Consider the following 26,937-nt stretch of genomic DNA (forward strand, 5'->3'; position numbering starts at 1 on the left):
GATATGCGTGCAGATGCTCCACTTTGATCAGGTCATCAGCGACACATCGTTCATCATTCCAAGCGGACGGTGCGCAGGAATGCAGCAGGGACAGAAGCAGAGACAGAAGCGGCAGCAGCAGCAGCAGCAGCAGCAGGAGCAGGAGCTATGCATGACCAGTAGCCAGGTTCAAGACAATGGGCAAAAGCCATGAAAGGAACGCTTTTCAAGTTTTACGCCAAAGACCCAATGTCTGGGCTGGGTTCGGGCTTGGGTTTGGGTTTGGGTTTGGGTTTTGGGTTTTGGTTGGACTGAAGCTGAGGCAAAGGCTCCCAGGGCCGGTCGCGACTTTGACGGATGAATTTCACAAATAACTTCAACTGCAGCAGCTCTTGGGCTCTGCTCTTTTTGTTGTTTGTTTAGTTTTGTAGTTCCTTCTGGCCGCCTGCGTTATTTATTGTACGAGTATTTGGCCTGGACCCACGGACACACCAATACCAATTTGGTATAGAGTGGAAGTCAGAGACGAGCTGGACTCGGAGCTGATGCTGAGGCTGGACTTGGCGTTGACACAAAACCTTGTTGAGTTTCGGAACGCAACCGCTCGAATGACAGCAACGACAACGTTGGATGTCCCCGTTGTGTCTAAGTTTGGTATGCGTCATTTTTACAAGGAAATTCCTTTGCCTTTGACTCGGACTGGGGCTCTGACGCTGACTCTGACTCTGACTCTTTGTCCTTCTGCTGTTTCAGCCGCTGCCGTTGCCAGAGATCCACCTCCTGGTGCCACAGCAACTCCTCCTCCAGGCCCAATATTGCTGCTAATTTATGTAAACACGGTAAGTACAGCCAGGGCACTCCTAGCTACTGCTATCGTGCCCTGGGTCTGTCTCTCTCTCAATTAGAAACCATTGAGTACTCCTGAGCTGAGAGAATTCGTGAATTCTTGTCGGAAATTTTAAATTGAAATCGCAAAAAGCGTTCAGAAATGCAAAAATCCTCTTTCGAGCTGAAATTCCTCTTCGTGGCCATTGTCTTTGAGGGTCCGGGTCGAAAAGGTGTTGATTTAATGAGGCTGAGGGCAAGGACCAGTACCGGGACCAGGACTGGGGCCGGGACCGAGCAGGGTCTCCAACAGAACCAACAGAAGGCGACAGTTGAAGCCTGTCTGTCCAGCCATTGGGCTCTGTTTTTTATGTGCCATTCGAATGCCGAGAGCTGAGTATATCTGGAAGTCAGCTTTAAACTAAACCAACAAAATGTGTGATTGACATTCTCAGCTTGAGATACTCTCAGGGACTGTAAGATACTTCTGCGAGAGTTGATTCTCTTGCTAAAATGTGTTTTCCTAGCTAATTGCACAACAGCAAGTGAACGAATCAGGGTAAAAGATGGGACTGCCTCACTCTATAAGAAGATAATATACCTATCGCACTGTATCTGTATCTGCATCTCTCCCTCCCTCTGTTCTGTTTTGGTCGGGTGCAAAACGATGCTGCCTCGAGGACATAATGGAACCATTCATCGAGCCTGTAAAAGCCTGCCAGCCTCAAGCATATCCTGTTGCGCTCTTTTATGATTAATGGAACAGATTTTCACGCTTCCTTCCGCACTCACACACACCCTCACACCCTCACACTGTTACACGTGCTCACACAGCGAGCACACAGATACACGCTCGTCCGTTGAATGCCACTTAACTTTTTCAAGTGTAATGCATTAATGTGCGGCATCTTCCCCTGCTCCTCTGTCCTCTTAAACGGCAGCCAATGTCCCTGAAAGTGGCCTTCTTCCCCCTGCCCACCTTTTCAACAATAATTTTCAGATTATTCAAATTTTCTTTATTTTTTTATTGGATTTATTTTCATTTGTTTGATTGGATTTTAGAATTACTTTAATTACTTAAAACTAAGAGGGAAGGAGTGGGGATAGAGGTCGGGAGGGGCAAACGAATCGCTAGGCTTTACCATTATTTTTTGCCATTTTCTAGATTAAAACTAATTAATTAAATGCTAGCACATGATTTTTATATTTTTGTTCCATTCAGTTTTTCTATGAATTTGGGTTTTTTTGTATTTTCTGAAACGTAGTTTTGTTTTATTTCACTGTTTAATTATTGTTTCTTTATCATTTAATAGTTTACAATTCAATCACACACACTCACATGCACACATGCAGCACCTGGCAAACCAAATATGGAATTAAAAAAAAAAAAACACATGCACACATACACACATACACACATACATTATCTTACACATGCTTCTACACACACGCACGCACTTTAAATGTTAAACTATCAATTATTTATGAATTAATTCTGGTTTTTGCTGTTGGTATAAATTAAATAAACTAGAGCTAAACACACGCACTAATTACCGTTCATAAACTACAACTAAAACTAAAACTAATCCATAATTACAGCTACAGCAAGCTCAAAATCGAATCGAATCGCATTTAAGAAAGAGCATTCATATTCCCATTTTCATTCCGATTCAGATGGAGAGATGGCAGATCTTTCATCTGCCAAAAGATTAGATTGGCGATTCAATTGGGGTCTATGCAAAAATGTACAATACAATAAATACAATTCAAGAAGTTTTTGGGTGCGAGACTACCAGAAAAAAAAAGAAAAGGGGGCAAGGCTTGGTAAGTAATATTATTATTGCACATTAAGTGAACGAAATCGACTCTTTTCTCTAAGGATGGGTATGGGTCCTCTTTCAAGTGCAGTGTGGGGTCAAAGAAACAAGGTTGCGAAACTACGAACAAAAATTATTAAGAGAATCGAGGGGAATTCTTCTTGCATTTGAGATCTGATTTTACTGATTTTTGTTGCTCGTTATTTCGAATTTTCTACACAAGAACAAAATATTTCGAAAGAAACTCTTAAGATCAACAGCTGATTTTTTCATTTCATTTGATTTTTATTTACGATTTACTTTTTTATGCTTTTGTATTTTGTTGCTTTTGCTCACTATATATATGTAGTTTATGTTTTGTTGTTTGTTTCATATATAGATAGGTTTATACATAAGTTAATTTGCTAAATAAAAAAAAAAATTAAAGGACACGTTTCATACTTGCTTCTGTGTTTTTGTTTGTGTTTCTCTTGAGGAATGTTTTTTAAGTTGTGTTTCTTTTTTTATAGATTTTGTGTGTGTGTGTTTTAGATAGTAGCTAGACTAAATTTTAGAACGACTTTACTCACGTTGGTAAACATATTTATAGTATTTTTAAAATGTACAAAATTCTTGCTTTAGCTCTTAAGTTTTCTTCTCTTCGTTTGTTGGGTTTTGTCAATAGTTTCAGGGATATTTTACAGGTTGCTATCATGGTTTTTTTATTGGCTAAGATATTGTGTGATGCACTGCCCCGCCCACGCCACCACCCAGCGGCCCGCTGGCATAGTCCTGCCGATGCTGCTTGAGCCCTAGTTGCAGCTGGTGCTGCTGCATATCCAGGTCTGGGCAGGATTGGTGGAGATGCGACTGCTGCTGCTGCTGCTGCTGGTGCTGGTGCTGGTGGTGGTGATGATGCTGCATCCAGGCAGCCGAGGGCAGCGTGCTCGGATGCTGTTAGACCGCCGGCCAAACGCTGTGGATTGCACAGATCAGAAAAGGTAACAGAGGAGGTGGTTAGGTTCGTTCTAGAGTATCTCTTCAGGATGTCAGGATGATGTCAGGATGATGTCAGGGGTGGCTATCGAAATTGTGGTCCTTAAACTCACGTTAGTAATGATGGATTCGTCTCAGGCTGATACCAATACTGGGGCACGTAGCCACCCATTTGGGGTGGCGGGTTGTGGTGGTGCGACTGCGGATGTGGCGCTGCCGCCGCTGGATGAGGTGGCTGCGGCGTCATTTGCGGTGGCGGCTTGTGGTCGATCCAGTGCGGTTTCTGGTCCCACGGTGCTTGCGTTGGCGGACTGAGACCCGTTGGGGGGAATTCTAAGGGAGGGAAAGGAGGAAAAAACACAGGGATATAGACAAGTGGAAGGAGAGGCATCAAGCACATCCCACTTACCAGGTGATAGCTCGGACACGGGCGTACTCGATGGCGTTGGACTGTGTCCGGGAGGTAGATAATGTGAGGGGGAGCCGCTGTTCGAGCCGCCGCCGTTATTACCGCCTGAAAGAACAGATGCAATAGGAGATCCTTTAGTTCCTTGTTCCCTTTGGGGGATAGGTATTCGGGGGTTCTGGCGACTCACCACTGTGCATTTGATTGGGACTATGCTGACCAGGATTGGGTCCACCTCCGCCCAGAGGCATGCCACTGTTGGTGCCCGGACCCTGGGCCGCTTTCATCATCTTTTTGTACTTGGAACGGCGGTTCTGGAACCAGATTTTCACCTGCAACAGGGAAAAACACTTGATCATTATGAGGCACGGCCAGAGAGTCATCGCTAATTAGGCGCCGAATGGTGAGTGTCGAAGTCAGCATGAGTCGCACTTTATTTGATCGGCGTGTGAATAGCAATAAATGCAAATGCAAATGAAATTGTCTATGCCTAGTAGTTTGAACTAATGCGGATCGACAGCATCCTTAGCCAGAGCAGAACCCGAGTAATAGATATAGAGACAGATGCAGGCAAAGATACAGCTACAACTATAGATAGATATGTGGGAAGGTGGCTTATGGCTGCTTTTCAAACAGCTTTTCATATAAAATTAAGAGTGAATGGTCGTGAAAAGCAGCTGGCAGGAAAATGGCTCTATAAACTATAGTTTTTGGCAGCGTGCGACACACATAAAAGTATCTACGAGATTCGAGATACGAGAGTCTAACACATGTCTTAATCGAGTGTATTTCATCATTTGAGAAACTTGTATCTTTGTTGGGCAAATGCAAAGCAGGCACTTGAGCCAGCAGCCAAAATGTATCTCGCAGATACTTTCAGTTTTCATTTTCGAGCTTCAGCTTCAGCTCCAGCTGCTCGTAGAACTAATTGTGCGCTGAGCTGTGAGTCGCTGCCAGAGCACTTCACTTTTTTGAAAGCCAGCCCCAAGATATCCCACAGTGAAGCTCTGCCTGAGTCGGAATCTGTAGCTGACTGTGACTCAAGTAGAAGTATCTGCGAGTGAGTGTGTTTAAATATAGATGCAGGCATCAGGCCAAAACGACGCGTATCTAATGCTATTTATGCGCACTCTTAACTGTATCTGCAGCCTGCAATCTTGCATGGCGTCCGTCCACACTGTGCCATACCCCATACACATGTACTCGTATCCGTATCTACTCTATCTATATCTATGCATGAACATAGATACAGCTATATAAACTTGCCAGGCCAGACTTGCTCAAGGTCGTTCTTCGCGGTTGGTTGGATTTTTGTAGCGCCGCTCCAAGCTCAGCTTTTTTTCAGCGTTTGGCAAATTTCACTGACTTGGTTCATGTTTTTTTTTTTAGGTTTTTTGCCCATAAAAACAGTTTGAGGAGATTCGGCTTTTATGTGCATTCCACTATGAGCGTGTGCTTGTATTTGTGTATTTGTATCTGTGCCGCTGCCTGTGCCTGGGCCATCGATTTCAATTAGCCGATAGCTACCAGAATTGGCTGTTGTCTGATGCCTGATGGGGCTGAGGTAATCAATTGTCGGATCATTGACATTGGCATCCCCAGCCCCAGCCCCAGCCCCAGCCCCAGCCCCATTCCCGTACCCAGCCTTGACGTCGAACGGTAGCCGAAATCCGAAATCCACAAGTAAAATTTTCATTTCCATTTCATTTAAATGGTCAATCAAGCGAGAAGCATTTTGTGAGTCTCGGCTGGGGGTTAAACAAATTTAGAGATTTTTTCAATTACTGGAAAAACACTTGAACTACAGTCAGATCTAGACATGCCACAAGAAAGCCAAAGAAGAGCCTTGATCGCTGCTGGTTTTAGATAAAGGCATGAACTTGGTAATAGACTATGCATACACACAAAAAAGGTACATTTGTGTGTGTACCTTTACACAGAAACTCGTACGATATATTGTATAGCTGTTACGCAAGGGAGGCCAAGCGAAAAATCTGCGCTCAATGATCAAATATTGTCGAGGTTCTCCTTACAGCAACAGTCCCCAAAAACTGTACCTGCATGTACTTGTGGGCACAGTAAACTGTAGTATCCCCACAAATGTTTCCATATTAAACCAACTTCTGTCTATATATTATGTATTTCTGGTTTGCTGTTCATCGTTTTGCGCTAAAATGAAGTTAAGCAAATGTCAAAACTAATGGCCAACAGCCTCTCAATTGTCAGCTTAAGCAAACTCTCAAAAAAATACATCTATATAAATACAAATGGATAGACAAACGAGATATACATGAAATCGTACATGAAATATCAACTCAACAAGTTCCCCTACGAAAAACGAAGCAGTGCAAAATATAGAGGGGGGAAAAAGAGTTCGCATGAGAGTAAAAGTGTCTTTGGGATCTCAGACAGTCTGTCAAATGTCAATCAGCCTTATGGTGTCCCACCGTCTGGGTACTTGTGTCTCTCTCTCTCTTTTCCTCTCTCTGAATTTGTACCACTTTCATATGAACAAATATGGCAAAAAGCAGCAAGAAATTAGCATGTCACTGTGTCAACTTGAGGCAGCCACAACAGCAGCAGCCGCAGCACAGCAACAGCAGCAACAGCAGCAGCAGCAGCCGCACCAGCAGCAGCAGCAGCAGACAACAGATCGAAGTCGTCTCTGTGGCATTATCCTTTTAACCCACTTCGAGCGGCTGGTCAGATGGTCAGACACTTGCTTGATCACTTCCGCAATATGTCACTTGCCATATAATTTATGCAGTCAAACGCAGAATTGATGGCTAGCTAGCCAAGAGTCCGACTCGGAGCTCCAGCCCGAGACAGAGTCAGACCTCGAGTTGGAGGCAGATTACAGATGAGTTTTATGACGACGGGAACGCGCTTCTCCTTCAGCCAGTGTTTCAGCCACAGTTCCAGCCAAGTGGAAGTGGACTGTAAAATACGATGACGATCACAATGACGACGACGATGATGATGATGATGATGATGATGATGATGATGGAGCACAGATGATGCTGGGGCAAGGCGAAGAGTGGACACCACTTGGGGCTGCTGCCGCTGCCGCTGACTGTTGTGGGCTTTCTAATTGTGAACACTTGCCGTTCGAGCGATAAAACTTACTCACAAAAGATACAGATAGAAACAGAGAGAGAGAGAGAGAGGGGGAGGGAGAGCGAGAGGGAGACACCTGCGTGGCTGTTAACTGGTTTCGTCGGGCATTGCCAAATGTGTCCCCAACCCCAGGCACTCCGCCCCTCTCTAGACCGACTCTAATTCATTTGACAGTTGAGCATTTAAAACGTGGGAAACCGATAAGCCAATTGCCCAGAAAACTCTAATAACTTCATCTGGCCTCCATTCGGCCGTCGATTGATTTGTGTGGGAGAGCCGGGCGAAAAGGTTTTCATATTCCTAGGAAACATTTCACAGCTTTTCCCTGATAAATCACCGCCCAACGAGCTGCACGCCCCTTGCCAAACCATAAATATGGGGGAACTCCTCCCACTGCCGAAAAACGTACGGCTTTATTTGCACTGCGCCTGCAAATGCACTAAGCAAACGGCGAAGAAAGCCCTGGACAGGGACTTGGACACGGATGCCTGGGCTTAATGACAGCCTCAACGCCCCAAAAACAAGCCATGGGATAATGTCTGATACTCTCTGGCAGGAAAAGGGTAGCTTCGGATGGTGAAGCCACTGGATTGCCTTCAGATACGAGTGTGGCGGATTTCTGCACATCTTTGACCCAAGCTGAGATTTGAATATCCACGGATATAACTTATGGAGTCGTAAGAGTCCATCTTCCTCTAGTATTTTCAGACATTCTAGAGTATCTGTGGTTCTTTCTTGATGACTTGCTCAAGCAAATGCATTTCCACTTCGAACCGCGGTGGATGTCTGGCTAAAAAGCAACAAAAATGTTTATAGTTTTTCCTGGCGAGCGACAACACAGCAGCAGCGGCAGCAACAACAAAGGCAACAAACACAGCAGTGGCAAGAGCAAATGGCGAGGCATGAAATGGTCTCAGTTTTGTTGCCACAAATTTATGGCTACCAAACAGAGTTTTCCCCTCATTGTTCTCAGCTTGTTGCTTGTTATGTTTGCTGATGTTACCCCCGCTGTTGCTGTTGCTGTTGCTGTTGCTGTTGCTACTGGCCCTGCTGCTGCCTTGGTTTTCATTCATAAATTCCGTGCAACAAGATTTTAGCATTTTTGCTGCACATTTTTGGTGCGAGAAATTTCAATTTGCTGGCCAAAGCGGTTAACATGAAAAACAATTTTCGGCGGCTTCTTTCAGCGGCAGCTTTGAATTACGGCCCGGCCAGAGCCATGGGCATTGTCTTAGCCGTTGATTAATGGGCCGCAGGCGGATTAGTCGATACTCCGATTCACCGATTATCGATACCCGATCAGCAGGCGCCAATTGTAGCAGATTTAACTTCTTTCCGGACCTGAAAGTTGCATCCCGCTTACGCCTCACGTTTGATGTGTTAGATGATCAGCCCGCGATCACTTTCGTTTAACTTCTGGCTCTACCTGCTCTCCACCTGCCTCTCTATTAACTTTAATGGCCAACAACTTTCCTCTGAGACGCTTCCAGCACGCGCCATCTGGCCAAACGGTTGTAATCGCACTGCAATCGCCAGCAAAACGCGCGCAACTCGCGCGGCAGTTTTTAATTTATGCAGAAAAAAAACTATGAAAAAATCACGAAATTCATAAAAATTCAAAAAAACAGATAGAGCGTGTGTGCGAGAGGAAGTGAGGGGGAGAGAGAGAGAGAGAGTGAGGGGTAAAAATCTGAGGGAGTTGGGTCTGCGCGAAAATAAAATAAAAATTTTGATTTATGATCTTGTCGCTGAAGTTGTTCGTCAATAGCCGGTGATGGCAGGTAGCGTTGTTGTTGCTGGTGCAAGTACTGTTGTAGTTGAAGGAACATTTGTTGTTTTTATTGTTGTTGGTGCCTTTTGAGTTGCATTTCTTGTTGTTGAAACTTTTGTTCTTGTTTCTGTTGTTTAAAATCTAGTTGTATTTGTTGTTGTAATTTTGTTTGGAAAATATGTTGTTTCTGTTGTTGAAACTGCTCTTTTCTTGCATTTGTTGTTGAAAAAAAACAGTCTTTGTTCGTGTTAAAACTGCTGTTATTGTAGTTGTTGAATCTGCTGTTGTAGAGTTTTTTGTTTGGTAGTTGTTGAAGCTGACCATACAAGTTTGCTGGCGCAACAAGTGCTTTCGGGCAGTCTGCCGTCCGCGGTCCGTCAGTCGGTCAGTCACTCAGTCAGTCATTCATAAAAGCAGCAGCAGCCGCGTGGCACTTTTGATTTTTGGTTAACTCATGTTTATGCCTGATTTTTATCGCTCAACAGGCACCGAAAAAAAGTAAAAGCCAACCAAATAAACGAAAAAAAAAACGCATTTAAAGTATATATATCTTTGGAGCAAAACGATTGCAAATTTTAGATTGCCGGTGCCGGTGCTGTTGCTGTTGCTGTTGCTGCTACTGCTGCAACAACAGCAATTGTTGCGTGTGCTGAAAGGCCCCCCCAAATGGGACCCAAGTAGATCTCAGCCCAGCTCCCACCTCTTTCATCCTCCATGCCACATCAACAAGCTGTTTCTTCCTCAGTATCTGTTGCTGAGTCTTCTACTTGCCTCTGTCTGTGTCTCTCTTCCTCCCCCGCCCGGCCCACCCCCCCCCCCCCCTCTCTATGCTCTTTTGACTGCCATGGTTGACGGATTACGCAACTTGCCGGCCGTAGCATTTTCATTTTATTATTGTTATTATAAACTCTCCTCATTGTAGCTGCTTTTGCTGCTGCTGGCTGTTGGCTGCTGTCGGTGGCGTTTTTCATTGTGCTTGGAAAATTTGTTCATTGCATGCGATTGTTTGTTGTTATACGTGGAGCGTACGGCAACAGCAGCAACAACAGAAATTTGTTTATAATTTTGAATGCAGCGAGCAGCAGCAACAACAATCGCCTCGAGGCAGGCAATGACTTCGAAACATATACAACAATGCCATGTCGTGGCAAAAACTAAAAAAGGAACAAAATACAAAAAAAAAAACTTTTCTTTTGAAAAGGTTTTTGTGTTTCCCGTGTGCCCCTGTCCCTGTCCCTGTCCCAGCTCGGACCTGCCCTAGAGTCAAGTGTCACGCACACTCTGCCCCAACCTAAGCTCCAGCCTCAGCCTCAACTTTAACGTCAGCTTCAGCTTCGACTTTCAGCTCATTAAAGCCAAAGCCACATGCTAAAAAGTCAGTTCAAGTTCGCTGCTTAAGTCTTTCGTTCTTGTTAGCAGCTTGAGCCGAATGAGGGAGGGAGATACATCAGTGGAGTAAGAGACAGCATGAGGGAGAGCAAACTGAGCAAACAGAAACCTTCGCCCGGGCCCTGGCTACGTCCAGAGAGGTGCAACCAAAGTGATTTCCAAATAAAATCGTTGCGGGCTGTTTTGGGCAACGCCTTCCCAAAAAAAAAACCTTAAGAAAAAACGGTAGAAAGGAAAGCGGCAGGCAGCGGCAGCCGCAACAGAGTTTCGACAAAAAACGCTCAAAGGCTTCAAGGCCAACAACGCAACAACGCCTTGAATCTGCTATCCAGCTCCAAGCTCCAAGCTCCAGCTACAGCTACAGCTAGAGCCCCGACTCCAACTCCAGCTCGAAATGAACGCACGTTAACACTGCCTGAGCCCCGAGTGCAGTCCGATCCGGTCCGGTCCACTCCACTTCAGTCCCGGGCTGGCCTGGCGCGGTCTGCTCTGGCTTGGACCGAGTCGCCGCCAAACAAATTGAAAGCAAATCGATGCGGCAGCATCATCAGCAGCAGCAGCAGCAGCAGCTTCGTTCAAAGTTGAAACACGTGGATAGGCTGCAGCTTTGACCCCGCGGGACTTGTGGCAGCCGCTCGTTTGTGGCGGCACGCACGTGGGGCAGCTACCGTACACCATTCCAGCCCTAGCTGCTCAAACAAATTAATGGCTCATTTGTATGGGTTTATATGGATTCCTGCATAGCGAAAGTTCACTGGGGCTCAGTGGGGCTCAGTGGTGCTCATTGGAGAGCCAAAGTATGCCGTCTGATTCTGATGACCATTTTTGGGTCACAGCCAGTGCTCTCTGCGAGCTATTCCCCCGGGGGCATCATGCAGCCATGTCCCAACTATGCCATTGATCTTTATCAATGAAGTCAGTGGAAAGCGGCAAGGGGAAAGGGGCAAGCGGAGTACATAGATAGAGTCGCCAATGCCATGAATGAAGCTGGCAGAGATCTTGGCTAGATTCATTAATTTATGCATATATAGGCAGTGCGTAAAAAAGTGAATGGGATGAGGGAAAAGCAGGAGATGGTAGAGATTGGCAACAGAGTCTGGAGGGTGTACTGAAGAGTTGGCCAGTTATGAAGCTCCGCCGGCGGTGGAAAAACTCTGCTTAATAAACAATAAATATGCAATTAAGCAAGGCCAGACGATGGCTAAAAGGCAACCGGCAACAGCCACTGCCACTGCCACTGCCCCTGCTACTGGAATAGCAGCTGATGTTTATATAAGAAGATCCACGTCCCCACCATATCCCTCTCCTCATTCTATAGCCACTCTAATAGCAATTAACGTAGCGCTGGATGCTCAGACTTGGTCTTGGTCTTGGTCTTGGATTGGACTGGACTGGAAAGAAGGCATCGCGATGCGATCGCTGGACAGCGTTGCTGTTAATGAGAAACGCCAACGAGGAGCCAAGCGATTTCTGCAGCCATCGATATATACTATAAGTATATAAATAAAGATATTGATCTAATTTCTATATAGACATTGTCTGTAGAGCCAGTTCTGTGCGATGATTGCTCAATCGCTGAACGCCGCATTTCACCAGCTTTCAGTCAAGTTTTTGAGATGAGCTCAAATTAAAATCATATTAATTATGTTGTTAGCCGGTTGAGATTGGTAACGGATCCTGAGGCAGAGAGGGAGAGAGGGGGAGAGACTATGGCTTGGGGCCTGGGCAGACCTGAACTCAGCTGAGATTCTGGCTAAAACGAGCGACAAGTGCAGCCGCATGCCAACTGCCAAAGTTAGCCACAGCCAAGGACAAATCGAGCATTATACTAACTCAATTAGTGCTTAGCAGGCCAGAGAGAAATGCCTCGATTTGCCATTTCCAGCATGCGTATTCACAGAAACAATTAAAGAGGCCTGGTCGAGGTGGTTCGGGCTGACAGGAGGTAGAAGGGAACCTATGAGAATGGGCTGAGATGACGCTCATCCGGCCTGCAGCTATTGACAAGCCTCGATCCCGGCATCGGCATCGGCATCGGATTCGGACTCGGACTCGGACTTCTTAAAGCGTTTGTTTTTGCTTGTTCTCGGCCAGCAATTGTGCAACAAATTGTCGTTGTCAAATCCGGAAACTGTTCCCATGTTCAGCTAACACAGCGCGCTGTGAACTATTGAAACAAACCCGAACAACGGCAGCCAGCGGACAGGCTGAAAACTGAAACTAGCAATTGGTATTCCGACTAAAAGATACCCGCTAATCAGAAGGTACCACAGGTCCACACTGTGGCAGGAGATCCCACAGAAGCGAACTATCCGAGCAGCACTCTTATAAAAGGTGAATGTCATATCGATTCGTTGACTACCAGGACTATCTGGATTTTTATACAGATAGACACTAGGTGGTCTCCGAATACAGTATACCCCTTCTACCCTTTGAGTACCGAGGGTATAACAACTGAAAAAACGCCCCAAAGCAGCGTTTAAAGTTTTTTTTTTTTTCTGACTGACTGGCATGCAATGTGAATGCGATTGTGAATGCGACTCGGGCTGAGACTTCGACTGCGAATGCGAATGCGAATGCGACTCGGGCTGAGACAGGGATTTTCGCATTTTTGATTCACCTGCAAAGCCTTGAAATTTTGTAATTCTAATTCGCTGCTGCTCCGCGGCTGAAACACTGACTCAGTTCAAGTTTTGTAATCCATCAGCCACAGCAGCGGCAGAAAAGTTATGATGAAAACAAAAACAGAATAAGTGATACAACAGCAGCAGCAGCAGCAGCTGACTTACGAAAATTGTTCAACAATAAATCGGCGGCAGCATTTGATCAGAAGTTGTCAAGGTGAGATTCTAGCAGATACAGATACAACACTACAACAACAGCGGCGCGGCAGCGGCAGTGGCTGCGGCAACAACAACAACGGCGACTCATGACGACAACGGCAACGGCAACAACAAGTGCAATTTCAAGTATGTAGTGGTTGCCCAAGGGGCGGACGGAGGGGCGTGTACGAAAATAAGTATAAACATACTATGTATATACGTGTACTCCTCGTACAGCTGAATATACCCTTTTAGAGGGTACTACCGCTTTCACCAGAACGTTGCACGGCAGAACAGGCACAGAGCGATTAGTATATCGAGTACTACGACTAGCTTAGCCGAATATAAATTTTAATCTCATGATGCCATCACACATTTCCAAGAGTATCCAAAGCCTCATTCCCCCAAAAAGCTGGACTGTTTTTGAAGCAAGACTTGAGTTAGTCAGCGCTGCTGTGGCTGCTGTACTTTCAGTGTATGTCTTAAGCGCTTTTCACAGTCACTGCAAAATATTAGTCATATTTTAATTTAGTTTTTTGGCTTTGCAGCAAGTGACAGTAAAAATCGGTTGTGCACTTTGTCTAGTTATGTCATTGGGTTTTGATGGCCGCAGGGAGGGGCAGAGATCGACTAACTTTTTTGGCCAAGCCGTAAAAGATTTCCGCTAGCTGCAGCTATGGCCCGGAGGCAGGGGCAGCCAGGGGAAAACCCCGAAACTTGTTTAATATTTATGCGATTCTGCTTAAAGCAGAAAAAAGAATATCAAATGCCTGAGAGTCGATATCACGTGTTGTATGGGAAGTACCGACAGCGGGTCAGAGCTTGGGAAAGGTAGCCAGCCCTAGCCGCTCGAACTACGACTCCAGGAATTCCCCTGGAACTCGCTGCACTTTCAATTACCCGACCTCAATTAGATGCTCCCAATTATGACCATTGCCCATGAAGAGGTCCCATCAAAGGGCAATTGAAGGAACACATTTTCCACATGGCTGGGCCTGGGCCTGGGCCTAGGCCTGGGCCCCCATCGACCAGGTCCCGATCCATCTGATGTAGGTGAAATTAAGTGAAGACCCAAGCGACCGCTGACCGCCGACCACCGACCCTCTCGACTATGTAAAAATCATTTTTGTGGTCAGATCCCATCGTTCAGATAATGACAAAACAAAACTAGGAGGAAAAAGGCTAACAAAAAAGTGTGGCGGTTAATTGTGCAATTTATATAAGCGCATTCTTTTCAAGGGGTTTCGTTTCGTTTCGTTTTGGTTTTTGTTGGGGTTCGGGGATTGTAATTTAAATATTATTTGTCTTTTTTCTGTAGCCAGTTTCTGTTCGAGTCAGCAAAATGAAATCATGGTCAACTGACTATTATTTGTCGCTTACACACAGCATTTTCCTATGCATTTTCACAGCCGAGATCATGATAATGCTGGAAAACAACAAAAGAGTGGAAAAAAACAGCGACAGACCCGAGAGTTAACCAAGCGTTAAAAGTTGGTTGTCTGCTATTGTTGCTGTCGTTGTGGGGGGAAAACCTCCAAGGAAACTCCGGACCGATCTGCCCTTTGCACTCGCCCTCCCCCTGCGAAACTATCTCTAGACAAATCCCGCATTAATTGGTGTCAGAGTACAAGTACAAGAGGGTGCTCGAAAGGATATTCGAGCCCGGCTAATTGGCATCGCCTTTAGAAGGCTAGCAAGTGCAGCGAACGGGGTGGCTCTCAGCCCGTTCGATATTTGAAAATTTGAGAACCACTTATAATATGAGACGGGACCGGGTACCGGGTACCGGGACGCGCTTCGGATCTGGCCAACCACCCACTAGAGCGGGGCTATCTTATCATCGTCATAATCATCGTCGTCATCGGATGTATCTGTTCAGAAACCGCACCAGAAACCAGTTGAGGTTCAGCCTGATGACGGAGTCGCAGTCTTGGTTATAAAATAATAATTATTATTATTATCGCATCGGAGAAATCTTCAGACCAGAGGGGCATCCTTGGGGCTGGTGTGGTGTGGTCGGGTTGGGTCTACATCTACCTTTCCGCGGTGTGTCAATGAAATGAGACCGTAATTAACCCAGCCTGGTCGGGTCTTGGCCCACTCAAGCCCCGAGTTACACTCGCATTGTTGGCCAATAGAGCCGCCGTGTCGCCGTGTCGCCGTGGCCACTGGGCCACTGGTACTCCAGCTATGCGCAATAATCATAAAATGTTATTTATTTGAATACTCTCACTTGACCAGGCTAATAACACTCACTTGCCTGCTAGCTCCTACTCTGCCTCGCTACCCGTACCCGTACCCGTACCCCAATCCCAATTTTGTAATTTCCTGAGCATTTCTGTACGCAATGATTTTGATCGAATCGCTGACGGATGGGGCTGGCTGTGCTGATGCTGTGACTGTGACCAGTTTGGACGTTTTGAAAGCTGCAAAAATATTGTGAATGAAACGCAAAACTTGCTTACAGCAGCAGGGATCCGATCCGATCCGATCCGATCCACAAGTTGTGTGGCAACTTGATGGGCTCTGTGGAGAATGGAGTTGATGGTCAAATGCTAATGGCTAGAGGAAGCTATAAACGGTCATCGGATGGGGTCTGGCCTGGAGATGTTATTCTCGTATCCCCCAGCCATTTCCATTGGCGTTTTCTCTTTCATTTCTGTGCATTTTGGCACGCTTTGTGGGTCAATCTCTGTTTCTGTGTGTGTTTGATCTCTATCTGTGACAGCGAATTATGTCAACTCTAATCAAGATGGTTCGGACAGCACGTAAGCACTCAAACGTCTATCTATACAGCTACCAAGTATCTACCCATTTCTAAGCGCATCTGTAAGTCATGTCTATGAGTATCTCGAACTTCTGTATTCCCATATCTATGTATAAGTATCAGATATCTATATATTTAGTTATGAGTCCCCACATATACCACATGAATATATATATATTTTTGTCTCTCATGTATCCCCCAATACTTGTATCTTTTGACAGGCATTAGATTGAGCTCTCTTCAAAATGCAAATGCGGTCAGAGAAACAGAGAAAGAAAGAGAGGAAGAGAGAAGGCCTGGTGAGAAATTGAGAAACGAGCCCCATGCCTGTCTCTCGGGCCATGCATCATTGTTAATGGCAACTTGTTTGTTGTCGCGTCGCTGTCGCTGCTGCCACCGAGCTACCTCTGCCTCTGCCGCTGCCGCTGTTGTAGTACCAGCATCAGCATTGATCAAACTTAATTCAAAGTTCCTGTTACGAGAGCTGGCGGTGCAAAAATTTCGACATAGGGAGGCAAGGAAGCGGCGCGATGTTGCCGCTGCTGTTGCTGTTGCTGTTGCTGCTGGTGGGGCACCGATGTTGCTGTTGTTGTTGTTGCTGCTGCTGCAATGTGCGTGCGATTAAGACGTGAGTGTGGCTGCTGCCTCCACTAAGTTACATTGTATTATGTGCCATAATTTAATTGACATTGCTCGCGTAAATCAGGCAATCACTGATATACGATGTGCCTCTGCCCCTGCCGCTGTCCGCGGAGACCCCCGCAGCATAAACGAACGTGAGCAGCGACGCTTGGGATATGGGCAGGGGCACGGGCACGGGCACGGGCGGGGGCAGCGGCTGCGGCTCTGTGGCTGAGCATTTAAATGCGGTCAGCCAGTTTTTCATTTTTTCTCGCTTAGTCGTTGATACTAACTAGACACTTGTATTATTTAAATCAAGTTGTGCTAGTTTTTTTTCTCTCTATTTTTTCCCGCCCTCTCTCCCGCTGACTCTGCTCTTTGTTGCTGTTGTTGATGTGGAAATTAATTTTAATTTCGTTACAAGTATTTTATTTGGCCTGAAATTCCAGCGAAATATCATTTTTTTGTTTGTATATTTTTTGCTTGTGGGTTTCTCTTTCTTATTTTGGAGTCCATGACCTTTGAGAGGTTCCAGAGCATGGGCCACGACGTTGCACGTTAGGGGTGGAGCAGACTTATCGCAGCAGCCGGGGCAAGCAACAAACCGAAGGTGTGCACCGTGGGCGATGCGTCTGTGGCTGCGTCTGCGTGCAGCAGCGAAAGCCCAAAGATTCGCAAAACTGCTATCGCAACGGCAACCCCACACACACACACAGACAGAACACAGACGCAGAAGCGCACACAGATGCAGACGAGCGCATAAAGCAGGCGTTGTTGATTTTTGAAGACAGGCCACGGCAGAGGCTGGGGCCCAACGCAAAAAGTTGGTACAAGTAGAAGTTAGCTAGGGGTCAAATGCGTAACAGTTCACTGAAAGAGTTCCAAGAAAAACTTGGATATCTTCAAGCTTAAGAATGGCCAGATCACTGGAAATATGCCAGATTATAGCTGCTATATCCTCTGCTATCTTTCAGCAATTGCACTACCAACATTTTGTTGCTGGGCTTGGATGGTGTTCCCTTTTGCTCCCACAAGCGCCGTTTTGGCAGTTCGTCTGCCAAATCCTTTGTTTTCAGCCAGCGTGGCCGTGGCCTCCTACAAATATTTCGTGGCTGTTTCTCTGGCTGTTGCGCCCTCCTCGAGAGGATCGGAGCTGCAGCCGGGGAACCAGATCAAAATGTGCCGATATGAGCTCATAAACACGCAGTTTAAAAGTATTTTTGTATTCTTTTTATTTCAGTTAACCTTCTTTATATTCTTTATATTTTTTGGTTTTCATCTTTTTTCTGTTTGTGCTTTTTGGGGGAATGGAGATCAGAGGAGCGGTGCCTGTTGAAGGGGATCCGTATCTGTACATACACTTTTGTCTCGCGCTGTCAGATTTGAGCTTGCAGTTTGTTTTTGTTTTTTTTGGGGGGGGGTATTGAAAACTTTTTGGCAATCGTTTTTGAGCCGTTCTATGTAATTATTCAATTAGGCGAAGTGGCAACAGGCGGAGAGAGGGGGACGGAGAGGGGGAGGGAGAGCTGGAAGCAAACAGTAGCCAAGATATTGCTCTAATTGAAACTTAATTATTTGCTGAATCTGTGTGTGTTTTTTTCTATAGTTGGGTACCTACTCACGAGCATAGAGGAGATATTCAGGGGTCTGGGGGTCTGGGGGTCTGGGGGTCCGCCGCTCATTAACAGTCACCGGATGCACTTTCAAATCAAACGAACAGCAAGTGGCCGAGTGAAAGATGCAACTGGAAACGAGTTTTTTGTGGCTGAAGATACAACAGCAGCAGAAACAGCAGCAGCAGAAACAGCAAAAAATCATAATAAAATTACCATAATTATAAAAAAAAGCTGTAAAACAGCAAGCAATGTGCCACAGTTTTTTTAGCGGTAATATTAACATACTATAATTTTATATGCATATATATATATTGCATATATACTATATATGTAGTATATATTTATATAGACCAGCTTTTTTTGCTTCTGGCTGTTGCTGGTTGGCAGGTGTTAGAACGTGTCTCTTGAGCCGGGCTCCAGGCCGGACAAGCTGCTGTCAGGCCACAAAAACCGAATTGTATAACACGCCCCGCGAAAACAAAAACCCCCTCCTGAGCCGCTGCCCCCCGCTCTGGCCGTGTGGCTGAAGGCCATTAAGCTAAGGCTGCAGTCCGCTAACTGTTTGCTGTTTGTGTAACGCATAAATCTTTTGGGCCAAGCACAATGGTCTGTTTGCACGTCTCAAACATTGGCGTGGTGGGCCGGCGAGTGCGACTAGCCTCTGTCCGACTCCACGTGGCCGGGTCCGGCTTCGGCTGCCGCTCCTGCTACTACTCCAGGTCCTGCTGCTGGTCTTTGGCTTGGCCTGGCCTGGCCTGGCCTGGCCTGGCTCTTGGTCCCGGGCAAATCAATAAAAAACTTCCGCCACTTCAAATGGCGAGGGCGGTTTTAATTAACACGCGGCCCAAAAGTTGTGTTCCTTGCGGAAAGCGAAAGGAGCCAAAACCCGGCAGAGAGGGTCCTACGGCTACACTGAGAGAAAATTAGATCCATTCCAAGTGGCTAATGGCAGGTGTAAGTGTGACAACTTTCCAAATATCAAAGGAATATTGTAGATGTCCAATGTACCCCTTATCTTTCGCACTGTGTAGCTCAAGTTGGTAGCACCCCAAAGTGCAGTCATAAATTTATGCTTTTGGCCAACTGCTTAACCCCTTAAAGGCCAGGCCAAGATAGACCGAAATTGATTGTGTCGCTGCAGGCGCTAGGGGCGTGGCTATTTGTTTAGTTGCCTCGATTGACAGCTGCCACAGTCTCAGCTTTCGGGGAAATCAGCGTCTTTCCTCTCGCTTTATATGTATATAGTATCTATAGACCATTTCTGGGGGTGACTCAAGCTCAAGCTGTAGAAGGGGACCTCTGGAGCAGAATTTATTACACAGCCGCCGTGTGGCACGCCCGTTCTAGACTGACTGACTGCCCCTACCTCTGTCCCTGCTCGTGCCCCTGCTCCTGCCCCTGCCTCTTGTCAGATATTCAAATATGTATCTTGATAAACAACTTGCGGCTGGAGTAACACCCACGCAACCAACACAGATACACCCCAGCACACACACACATACATAGATATGGCACAGGGTCTTCGTCTTCAACTTGTTTTACAAGTTTTTCTTTACAACATTATTCTGGCTCTCCCTCTGGTGCCACATAGCGCGCTCTCCCTCTCCCTCTCTCGCTCTCTCTCTCTCTCTCTCTGTGGCACTGCCACTGCTCCGGTCTGTGGCTGGGCACATGAACTTTTGTGGCACACTAATTCAATTAGGAAGCCCACGCCCACTATCAATAAATTTCTCTAAAAACGAGACTCATTCACAGCTTTTTGTTCCCCTTAGCTTCTTCTTTAGCATAGTTTTTATGTGCGAATTGTTCTTGCTCGAATGGGAAAAAACTATTAAACAAAAGCAATGAAAAGTGGGGCCCGGGGGAGTACATTGGGGCTGGGGATTGGACTTGGGTGGGTGTTGTCTGTGACAATGCTGGAGAACAAGGGGCAGCAGCAGAAGCAGCAACAGAACAACTTTTCATAGAATTGACATTGACACACGTGGAGGAACAGCAAAATGAAAAGAGCATAATAGTATTACACATGCATCCACGTACAATATGCACATCATATTGCATGTTGGATGAGCGTATCTATGTGAGTATCTGTGTGTGTGTGTGTGTGTGTGTGTCTGCTGTCAAGTGAGAGGGTCACAGGCGTAGGAGGCAAGCGCTGTTGCTATTGTTGCAACGTTGTCTCTGTGGCTGGTGTCTTTGCTCGTTTGTCAGTCAACATTAGAGGCACGTCAACAATTCAATTTGAAAAATGCTAACTAACTGCGAGCCATGCGAAGATAGTGGCTAAAAGGATTGCTGCCACAGCCAGGGGAATTGTGCGAGGTATGTACAATATGTAGATCCATTATCGAATGATTGTAGGATGGGCAAAATATAAGCTCTTTTCAGAAGAGTACACACACAATATTCCAATAATATGATAGGTATTACTAAATGGTGAATAAAGTGCAATTCTACTGCCGTTGTATGCTTTTGCAATATCGATTCAGAACAGCATTTAAAGTTTGTGGCCGATTTGGGGAAACGTGTAGTCAGGAAATAACTCATTTACAGAATAGAATGATCCAGGAGGGACATACATATGTATGTATCCTTCAATAGAATGATACATTTACTACTTAATTAATTTGTTGTGGCGAGAATCAACTCAAAGTGCACTTCAATAAGTTTACAGAACAGAATCTTTGACTAAGAAAAGGGACATTATTTAGCAAAATGACCCCGATACTAATAATTGATTGAATATTGATTATCGGAAACTTAATGAGATTATAAATTTGGACTCACCTGCGTTTGCGTGAGGCCCAGACTCGCCGCCAGCTCGGCCCGCTCGGGCAGGGCCAGGTATTGGGTGCGCTGGAACCGTCGGTTGAGCTGCTGCAGCTGCAGCGAGCTGTAGATGGTGCGGGGCTTGCGCATCTTCTTCCCCTTGCCGTTGACCCGGAGGCCGGACTCCTCGCACTTGTCCGAGATGGAAAAGTCTGCAAAAACCGAACAAAGGAATGGAAACCGTCAGTCGGCTGGCTCTGTAAATGGCAAGCGACTTTGCAATGATGAATTTATAATTAGGCTATGAAATTATGGCCAGAATGGAGCGGCGGCTTGGCGGCTTGCCGGCTTGCCGGCTTGGGTGGAGCGGGAGAATGCTGCAGAATGCTGGGGGGAGTAGAACACTTAACCCTTTTTTGTGTATATTGTGTGCGCCATATGCATATTTATGAGGAAATTCCCCCGTCGAATGGAATGCATGAAACTGTTACATTTATGGACCTGAATTAATTGCCGCTGCAGTCAGCAACCCATAGAAATCACAAAAAAAAACAAAAGCCTCATGTCTGTAGCTCTGAATCCTATATCGATTTGTTAAGTAACTTGTAAATGTCAACGAATTATAGTTAATTGCAGAAATGAAAGTTCAAAGCACTCCGCAGTGCTGTGGTACGAATAAATCATCATCATCAGCCTCATCAGCACTACGATGATACGATGATGATGGTGATGGCGACGGCGATACGTAGAGCTCAAGTTCAATGAGCGGCGGCTGCACCAACTGTTGACGTTACTAATTGTTCAAAACTAACACACACGGTGCCGCCGAACTATTATTAAATGCCAAATATGGTTACAGGTGTGTGCCATGCATCTGTATGTTTATCCGTGTATCTGTGCGCTGGTGTAGGCCGAATTTATTTGGCGCCCGAGCAGCCAGCACGTGCTGCACACTCTTAATGACAAAATGGCCAGTGCGAGCGTCAGAGCGAACTGAGTAACAGGGCAACAGAGCAACAGAGATGGCAGCAATCATTGTCATTGTCGACCACCCAATGGCCCATTACTCACCAGCGCCGGCCCAGGCTCCCTAGTGTGCGTGTAGTGTTTCTATCTGTGTGAGTGACGGGCTCGGGCTCGGGCTCGGGCACGGGCTCCGGCTCCTGGCCAACGGTTCTCTGCCACACATTCATCCATCAGGCCACTACGCCAAAGAATGGTGTAATTAATTACGCCAAACGAAAGCCTAATTACTGCAATTATAATTACAAACAACTGTTTGGCAAGCGAGAGAGAGAGAGAGTAGTAGGACTTTCCTGAATCATCAGAGGGAACACCAGGGAGAATATAGTTATAGCCATATAGACACGTAGATAACGATCAGCTGCTTTCCCAGATCTTATGGCAGACCAGGCCAGAAGCTAACTTCAAGTGCAAGCAGAGAAGCCTCAAGGTTAATTGGGCCCACGTTGCGTATGAGTGACAATGTCTGGGCCTGAGGCTAGAACTGAGGCTGGGACCCACTGTGGCGTTGGCGTTGGCATTGCTGTTTGTCTCCAGCCACAATGGCCAGCCAGCCAGCAGCCACAAAAGTGAATTGCTTTTTACTCACAAAATGGAAACTGCTCAACCAAAACGCATCGAAATAGCAACAAAGTTGTTCAACAAAATGACAATGAAAACAGCAACAAATTGTCACAGTCAAGCGCGCAATTATGCCAGAGACTGAGACTGGGAACAACATTTGCCAAAAAAAAGTCGAACAGAAAAAGGTCTAAAAATAAAGCAAGGAAAAGCTGAAATAAAATAAAAGAGGAAACGTGCAACACGACCAAGACAAATTGAATGAAAAATTCAATTAAATGATAAACCTTTGGGATATACCACTTGTTTTTGTCTTTGGAGACTCCAAAACAAAGAAACTCCTTACCGGATTGCACAAAACTATCTTTAGATTGTTTTCCAACAAGCAATTGAAGCTGGATGGAAGTAAAATACTGAAATCGCTAAAGAGTTTGTGAGTTCGGGAGACTGAATGGAGACAAGTCAATCTTGAGATCAACGGGCAAACAAAAACCCCGCTAAAGAAGACAACAATGGCACTCGAGAGGCGTCGCGCTCTCGAGCTGAAGTGTCGCCAAAAAATAGAAGAGGATGCTGCCAAGAGATCTCTCAAAGATCTCAACAGAAGAGCCCCAGCAGGCGGCCTCAAATTATGTGTAGATCTGAGAGCGCTAAGGGAGAGAAGAGACGGGAGGATGGGAGGATGGGAGGATGGAAGGTCACTTACCATCCTTGGGCGGACTGGAGCAGGGCGGGGCATAGCTGCCCAGGTGATAGCCAGAGTAGGAGTTCTGATGCATGGGCGGGAACGGGTAGCCGAGGGCGCTGCGCGGACTCGGGAATCCTGAGTCCTGGCCTCCTTGTGGACCGAAGTGTTGGTAGGTGCTCCGTATGCCGCCGTACCTGAAAGACCAGTAAAATGTCGAAAAAGAAAATCAATAAATGGTTGAGTAAAAATAGAGTACACGGGGACTACAGAGGATATTCTCGATGAATGAATCGTGTACGGGGACACATCAACGTTTCCCATTTTCCCTATTTTTTCCATATAGTTTGCGTGTTTTGTCTACACTTTTCACTATTAAATTCAAACGTCCCCGACAACGAACCACACGAAAAATTAAACAGAAAAACAGTAGCCTAAAATGTTTCATGTTTAATGCAAAAAGCGTCGAAACGAAAACTTTTTCTCTCACAACAAAAAATTAGGCCCGAAGAGGGAGACCACAAACTTTTGCCATGACTTCATTTAAACAGAAACGGAAAACGACACCGAAACAAAACTAAAGCCCCAACTTGATGCGGTTAAATATATCAAAGAAAAATCAATACAAATGTCAGAGTTTTGGGTTTTGGTTGTAGTTTCGGTTGGAGTTTTCCCTATACTGGTCGTAAATATTTTGTTAACACTCGGCGGTTGGAACAGTTGAGCGAGTTCCCATGCATTATGCTCGGGTTCCTAGCGAATTGCATCAAATATTCAATGTTCTTTTGGCCCTGGAACACGGACTGCGGAACACGGAAGCGGAAGCCGGTCAAAAAGCCAAATGAAACGCAACTGAAACCGCAACGCACATCGGTCCGCGGAAAGCGGACAAGGAACAACGGACAACATGGCAGCTACTTGGAAGATAGAGCTCCTGGGGACCGGGACCGAGACCGAGACCGAGGCCAAGCCCAGCGAAGCATTCCAAACCCCAGAAGTTAAACACGCACAGAGCCCGAGAAATGACAGAAGAATATGGAGGGAAGAAACCGCAAAAACCCGGGAATGCAATGAAATATGTATAATGAAAAATCGAATCGTGCGTTGGAAAAACAATTGGCGGCAGTAGACACAGCAGTACTCCAAAAAGTATATTAATGAACTTGCATATATGTAAGTATGTACATACATATCTACCCTCCCCGATTATAACGATGATGATGGCGTTGGGAACCCTACGGAACACATGCTTTATTTAGCACATGGACTGCCAGAGACGGGAGTAGATTCAACTGAACTTAATTGAATTTATTTTTGGCTTCCGTTCGAGTCGCGAGGCACCAGCATGGACTGCACGCCGGAAAGTGCAACTGAAGAGATTTTCTTAATCAAAACTAATAATGCCGAGACCTCTACAAGGGATCGATCCCTCAACATCCTATTCATTAAACTGCAAAGCTTTCATAAACTCCACAAACAATATATTGAAGGCGGAAGGCAGAAAATATTTATAAATTATGGAATATAGCAGCATCAAATGTTTTTAAACAAACTTCAAAGGAATTTACAATGATAGCATAAATACAATATCTATAAAGAACCCTTCTCGTCTCTTCCAATAAATCTTCTTCTGTTAATGGTTCTTGTACTCATAATACATAGCTAGTTTATTTCATACCCTTCCTAGGCATTTCCAGTATATGCTCTCAAATATAACAAAAAAGTCTGATAGGAAAATGCAAAATAGTAAATACTTTATTCCCATCAAAATGCATGTCATTTCCATTCTAAAACACCTTTATCTTTATCATGCCTCCACTTCTAGCAATTAAAATTATAGGTTTTATCTGAACTAAATTTGCCTAACCAGGGAACGCCCTAACTCCCATCTTTTCTGTTTCCTTTCAGGGTGTGGTTGGTGCATGATACACAAATTAGATCGAATTCGGATAACTGAAATGTGGCAAGAGTCTGTTGCAAGTCTTTTGAGTGGCAGTCAGTCAAAGACTCGATGCTGCACTGAGTTTTGGGCAATGCTTTGACATTAGCCCAAGAGATCTTTCGGCTTCCGATAAACTCCCTGACAATGGAGTACCCCCCAAATGGAGTCCGATCCTTGAAAACTCACCCGGCGGCGGCGTGTTGCTGGAGCTCGACGAAGGCTGACTTTCCGGGTATGTTGACGCCGGGCGTGACGCTGGCCGCGGTATTGCCACCGTCCATGTATTTGGGCGTGTGGGGGGCATCGGGGGCGTCCATGCCCGACTGGGGGGTGCTGGGAGGCCCCTCGTAGGGGCTCCCTAGGTCCGTAAAATTGAGCGTGTTGGCGCCTATTGAGGCCACTTTATCAAGAATTTTGAAGGCTTTTCTGGTGGCTGGACCCGCGGTAAGGAAATTCGATACAATCTGAGAACGATCAAGGCTTCAATCGAAATCTTAGACACTCGATAATGGGTGTGTGTTGTGATTGATTGATTAATTTAATTACACGTAAAAAAAGTTTTAATTGCTGTTCAGTTCGGTGTGGTTTCTCTGTGGGTTTCTTAAACTTTTGAGCGCGTAAATCCTTTTCCAGCTGCGAGGTAGCAATCCGCTTTTCTTTAGCACTTTAACTCTATTTTGCACTCTCTTTATCTTGATCTCTCTCTATATATATCTTTGATTACTTTTCACACTGGTCATGAATGGGGGGAGGAAGCTTGTGTATCATTTCGGGCTGTGCATTCATTCAGCACTGGCTTTTGATTTAACACTCAGTATTCCCGATTACAGCGACGGCCCCATTTCGAATTCAAACTCAAACTCAAATCCAAAGCAAAGCAAAGCAAATCAACTCAAATCAAATCACAATCGACGGCAGCGCGACGAATCGGATCGGAACACTTCTCAGTTCGGCTCGGTGCAGACGGTTTTTAGATCCGACGCTAAAGACTACGACGACGGAAACGACAGCAATGACAGCAACGACAGCAGCAGGTTGCAGCAACGGACGACGACCGACGACGAACTGCCCTCCAACAAAGTTCCGAACAAAGTAAGGCCTCCGCGGCGCGATTGCGCGCTGTTCGAGCCGAGCCCGACTTGTTTGCGCTGTCGCTTTGTCGCCCTGTGGTTGTAGTGTGCGAGCGGAACAACACAACGGCTCGGCTTAGACGTGCGCCGGAGCGGGACGGCTGCTGTTCTGATGCTCGTAACCGCCAATCGTCTGTAGCGTTACCGGTTCCTGGTGTCGGTGTGCGTTTGGTGGTGTTGAAGCCAAACCAATACCATCAATTTTCCCACTAAGCCCGTCGCTCCGGGGGTTGGGGAGGGTTACTTACTCGCCGTTTTTACTGTCATTTCTGCCTTTTGTCTAGGTCTAGGGCCCCGTATTGAGGCGTGGCCTGTCGCCCCCCATATTCGGGTTTCGGGATTTTCGGTGCGGAGACTTCTCTCCTCTCTGCAACATTTATATGCAAATATGCCGGACAGAGGTGGCAGAGGGGGCAGGGCCTGGCTACCCATGGAAAGTGCAAATATTTTGACGTTTTAAATAATGTTGATTAAATGCAAAGGTCTCAATTATTAAATTGATTGTTGAACCTGTAATTTTGTCTGTTTCTTCTGCTGTTTGCGGGTTTTTCGGTTCAAATCGAAACTGTGGCACATACAACGGATTGTGGAGGCCGCCAAAAGATGTGGGGAAATCAAATATAATTTAATTCAATGATTTGTTTAGATACTGCGAGCACTCTCCAAGTGGGACGATATGAAAGGAAAATATACTTAAATACTGTATAGCTTTCCTATTTAAA

General features: G+C 45.8%; 1 protein-coding gene across 1 annotated transcript; it reads right to left on the minus strand.

Moving 5' to 3' along the window:
• Nucleotides 1-1,805: 1,805 nt before the first annotated feature.
• On the minus strand, nucleotides 1,806-26,176 carry LOC117185780 (homeotic protein distal-less). The gene is made up of 7 exons (XM_017294445.2): nucleotides 25,272-26,176; nucleotides 23,165-23,340; nucleotides 20,893-21,086; nucleotides 4,193-4,334; nucleotides 4,006-4,110; nucleotides 3,710-3,929; nucleotides 1,806-3,576 (listed from the first exon to the last, which is right to left on the minus strand). Exons 1-7 carry the CDS (start codon nucleotides 25,400-25,402, stop codon nucleotides 3,558-3,560), a joined length of 987 nt encoding a protein of 328 aa, XP_017149934.1. The 5' UTR covers nucleotides 25,403-26,176; the 3' UTR covers nucleotides 1,806-3,557.
• Between the last annotated feature and the right edge of the window lie 761 nt (nucleotides 26,177-26,937).

Source organism: Drosophila miranda, chromosome 3 (genome assembly GCF_003369915.1).
Source record: "Drosophila miranda strain MSH22 chromosome 3, D.miranda_PacBio2.1, whole genome shotgun sequence".
Lineage (NCBI taxonomy): Eukaryota > Metazoa > Arthropoda > Insecta > Diptera > Drosophilidae > Drosophila > Drosophila miranda.

Excerpts from the sequence above, each read along its gene's own strand:
- LOC117185780 (XM_017294445.2), bottom strand. The coding sequence starts at position 25,402 with ATGGACGCCCCCGATGCCCCCCACACGCCCAAATACATGGACGGTGGC. Across the intron at positions 21,087-23,164 it reads CTCCAGTCCGCCCAAGGATG|ACTTTTCCATCTCGGACAAG; the intron begins GTAAGTGACCTT and ends CGGTTTTTGCAG. Across the intron at positions 4,111-4,192 it reads TCCCAATCAAATGCACAGTG|GCGGTAATAACGGCGGCGGC; the intron begins GTGAGTCGCCAG and ends CTGTTCTTTCAG.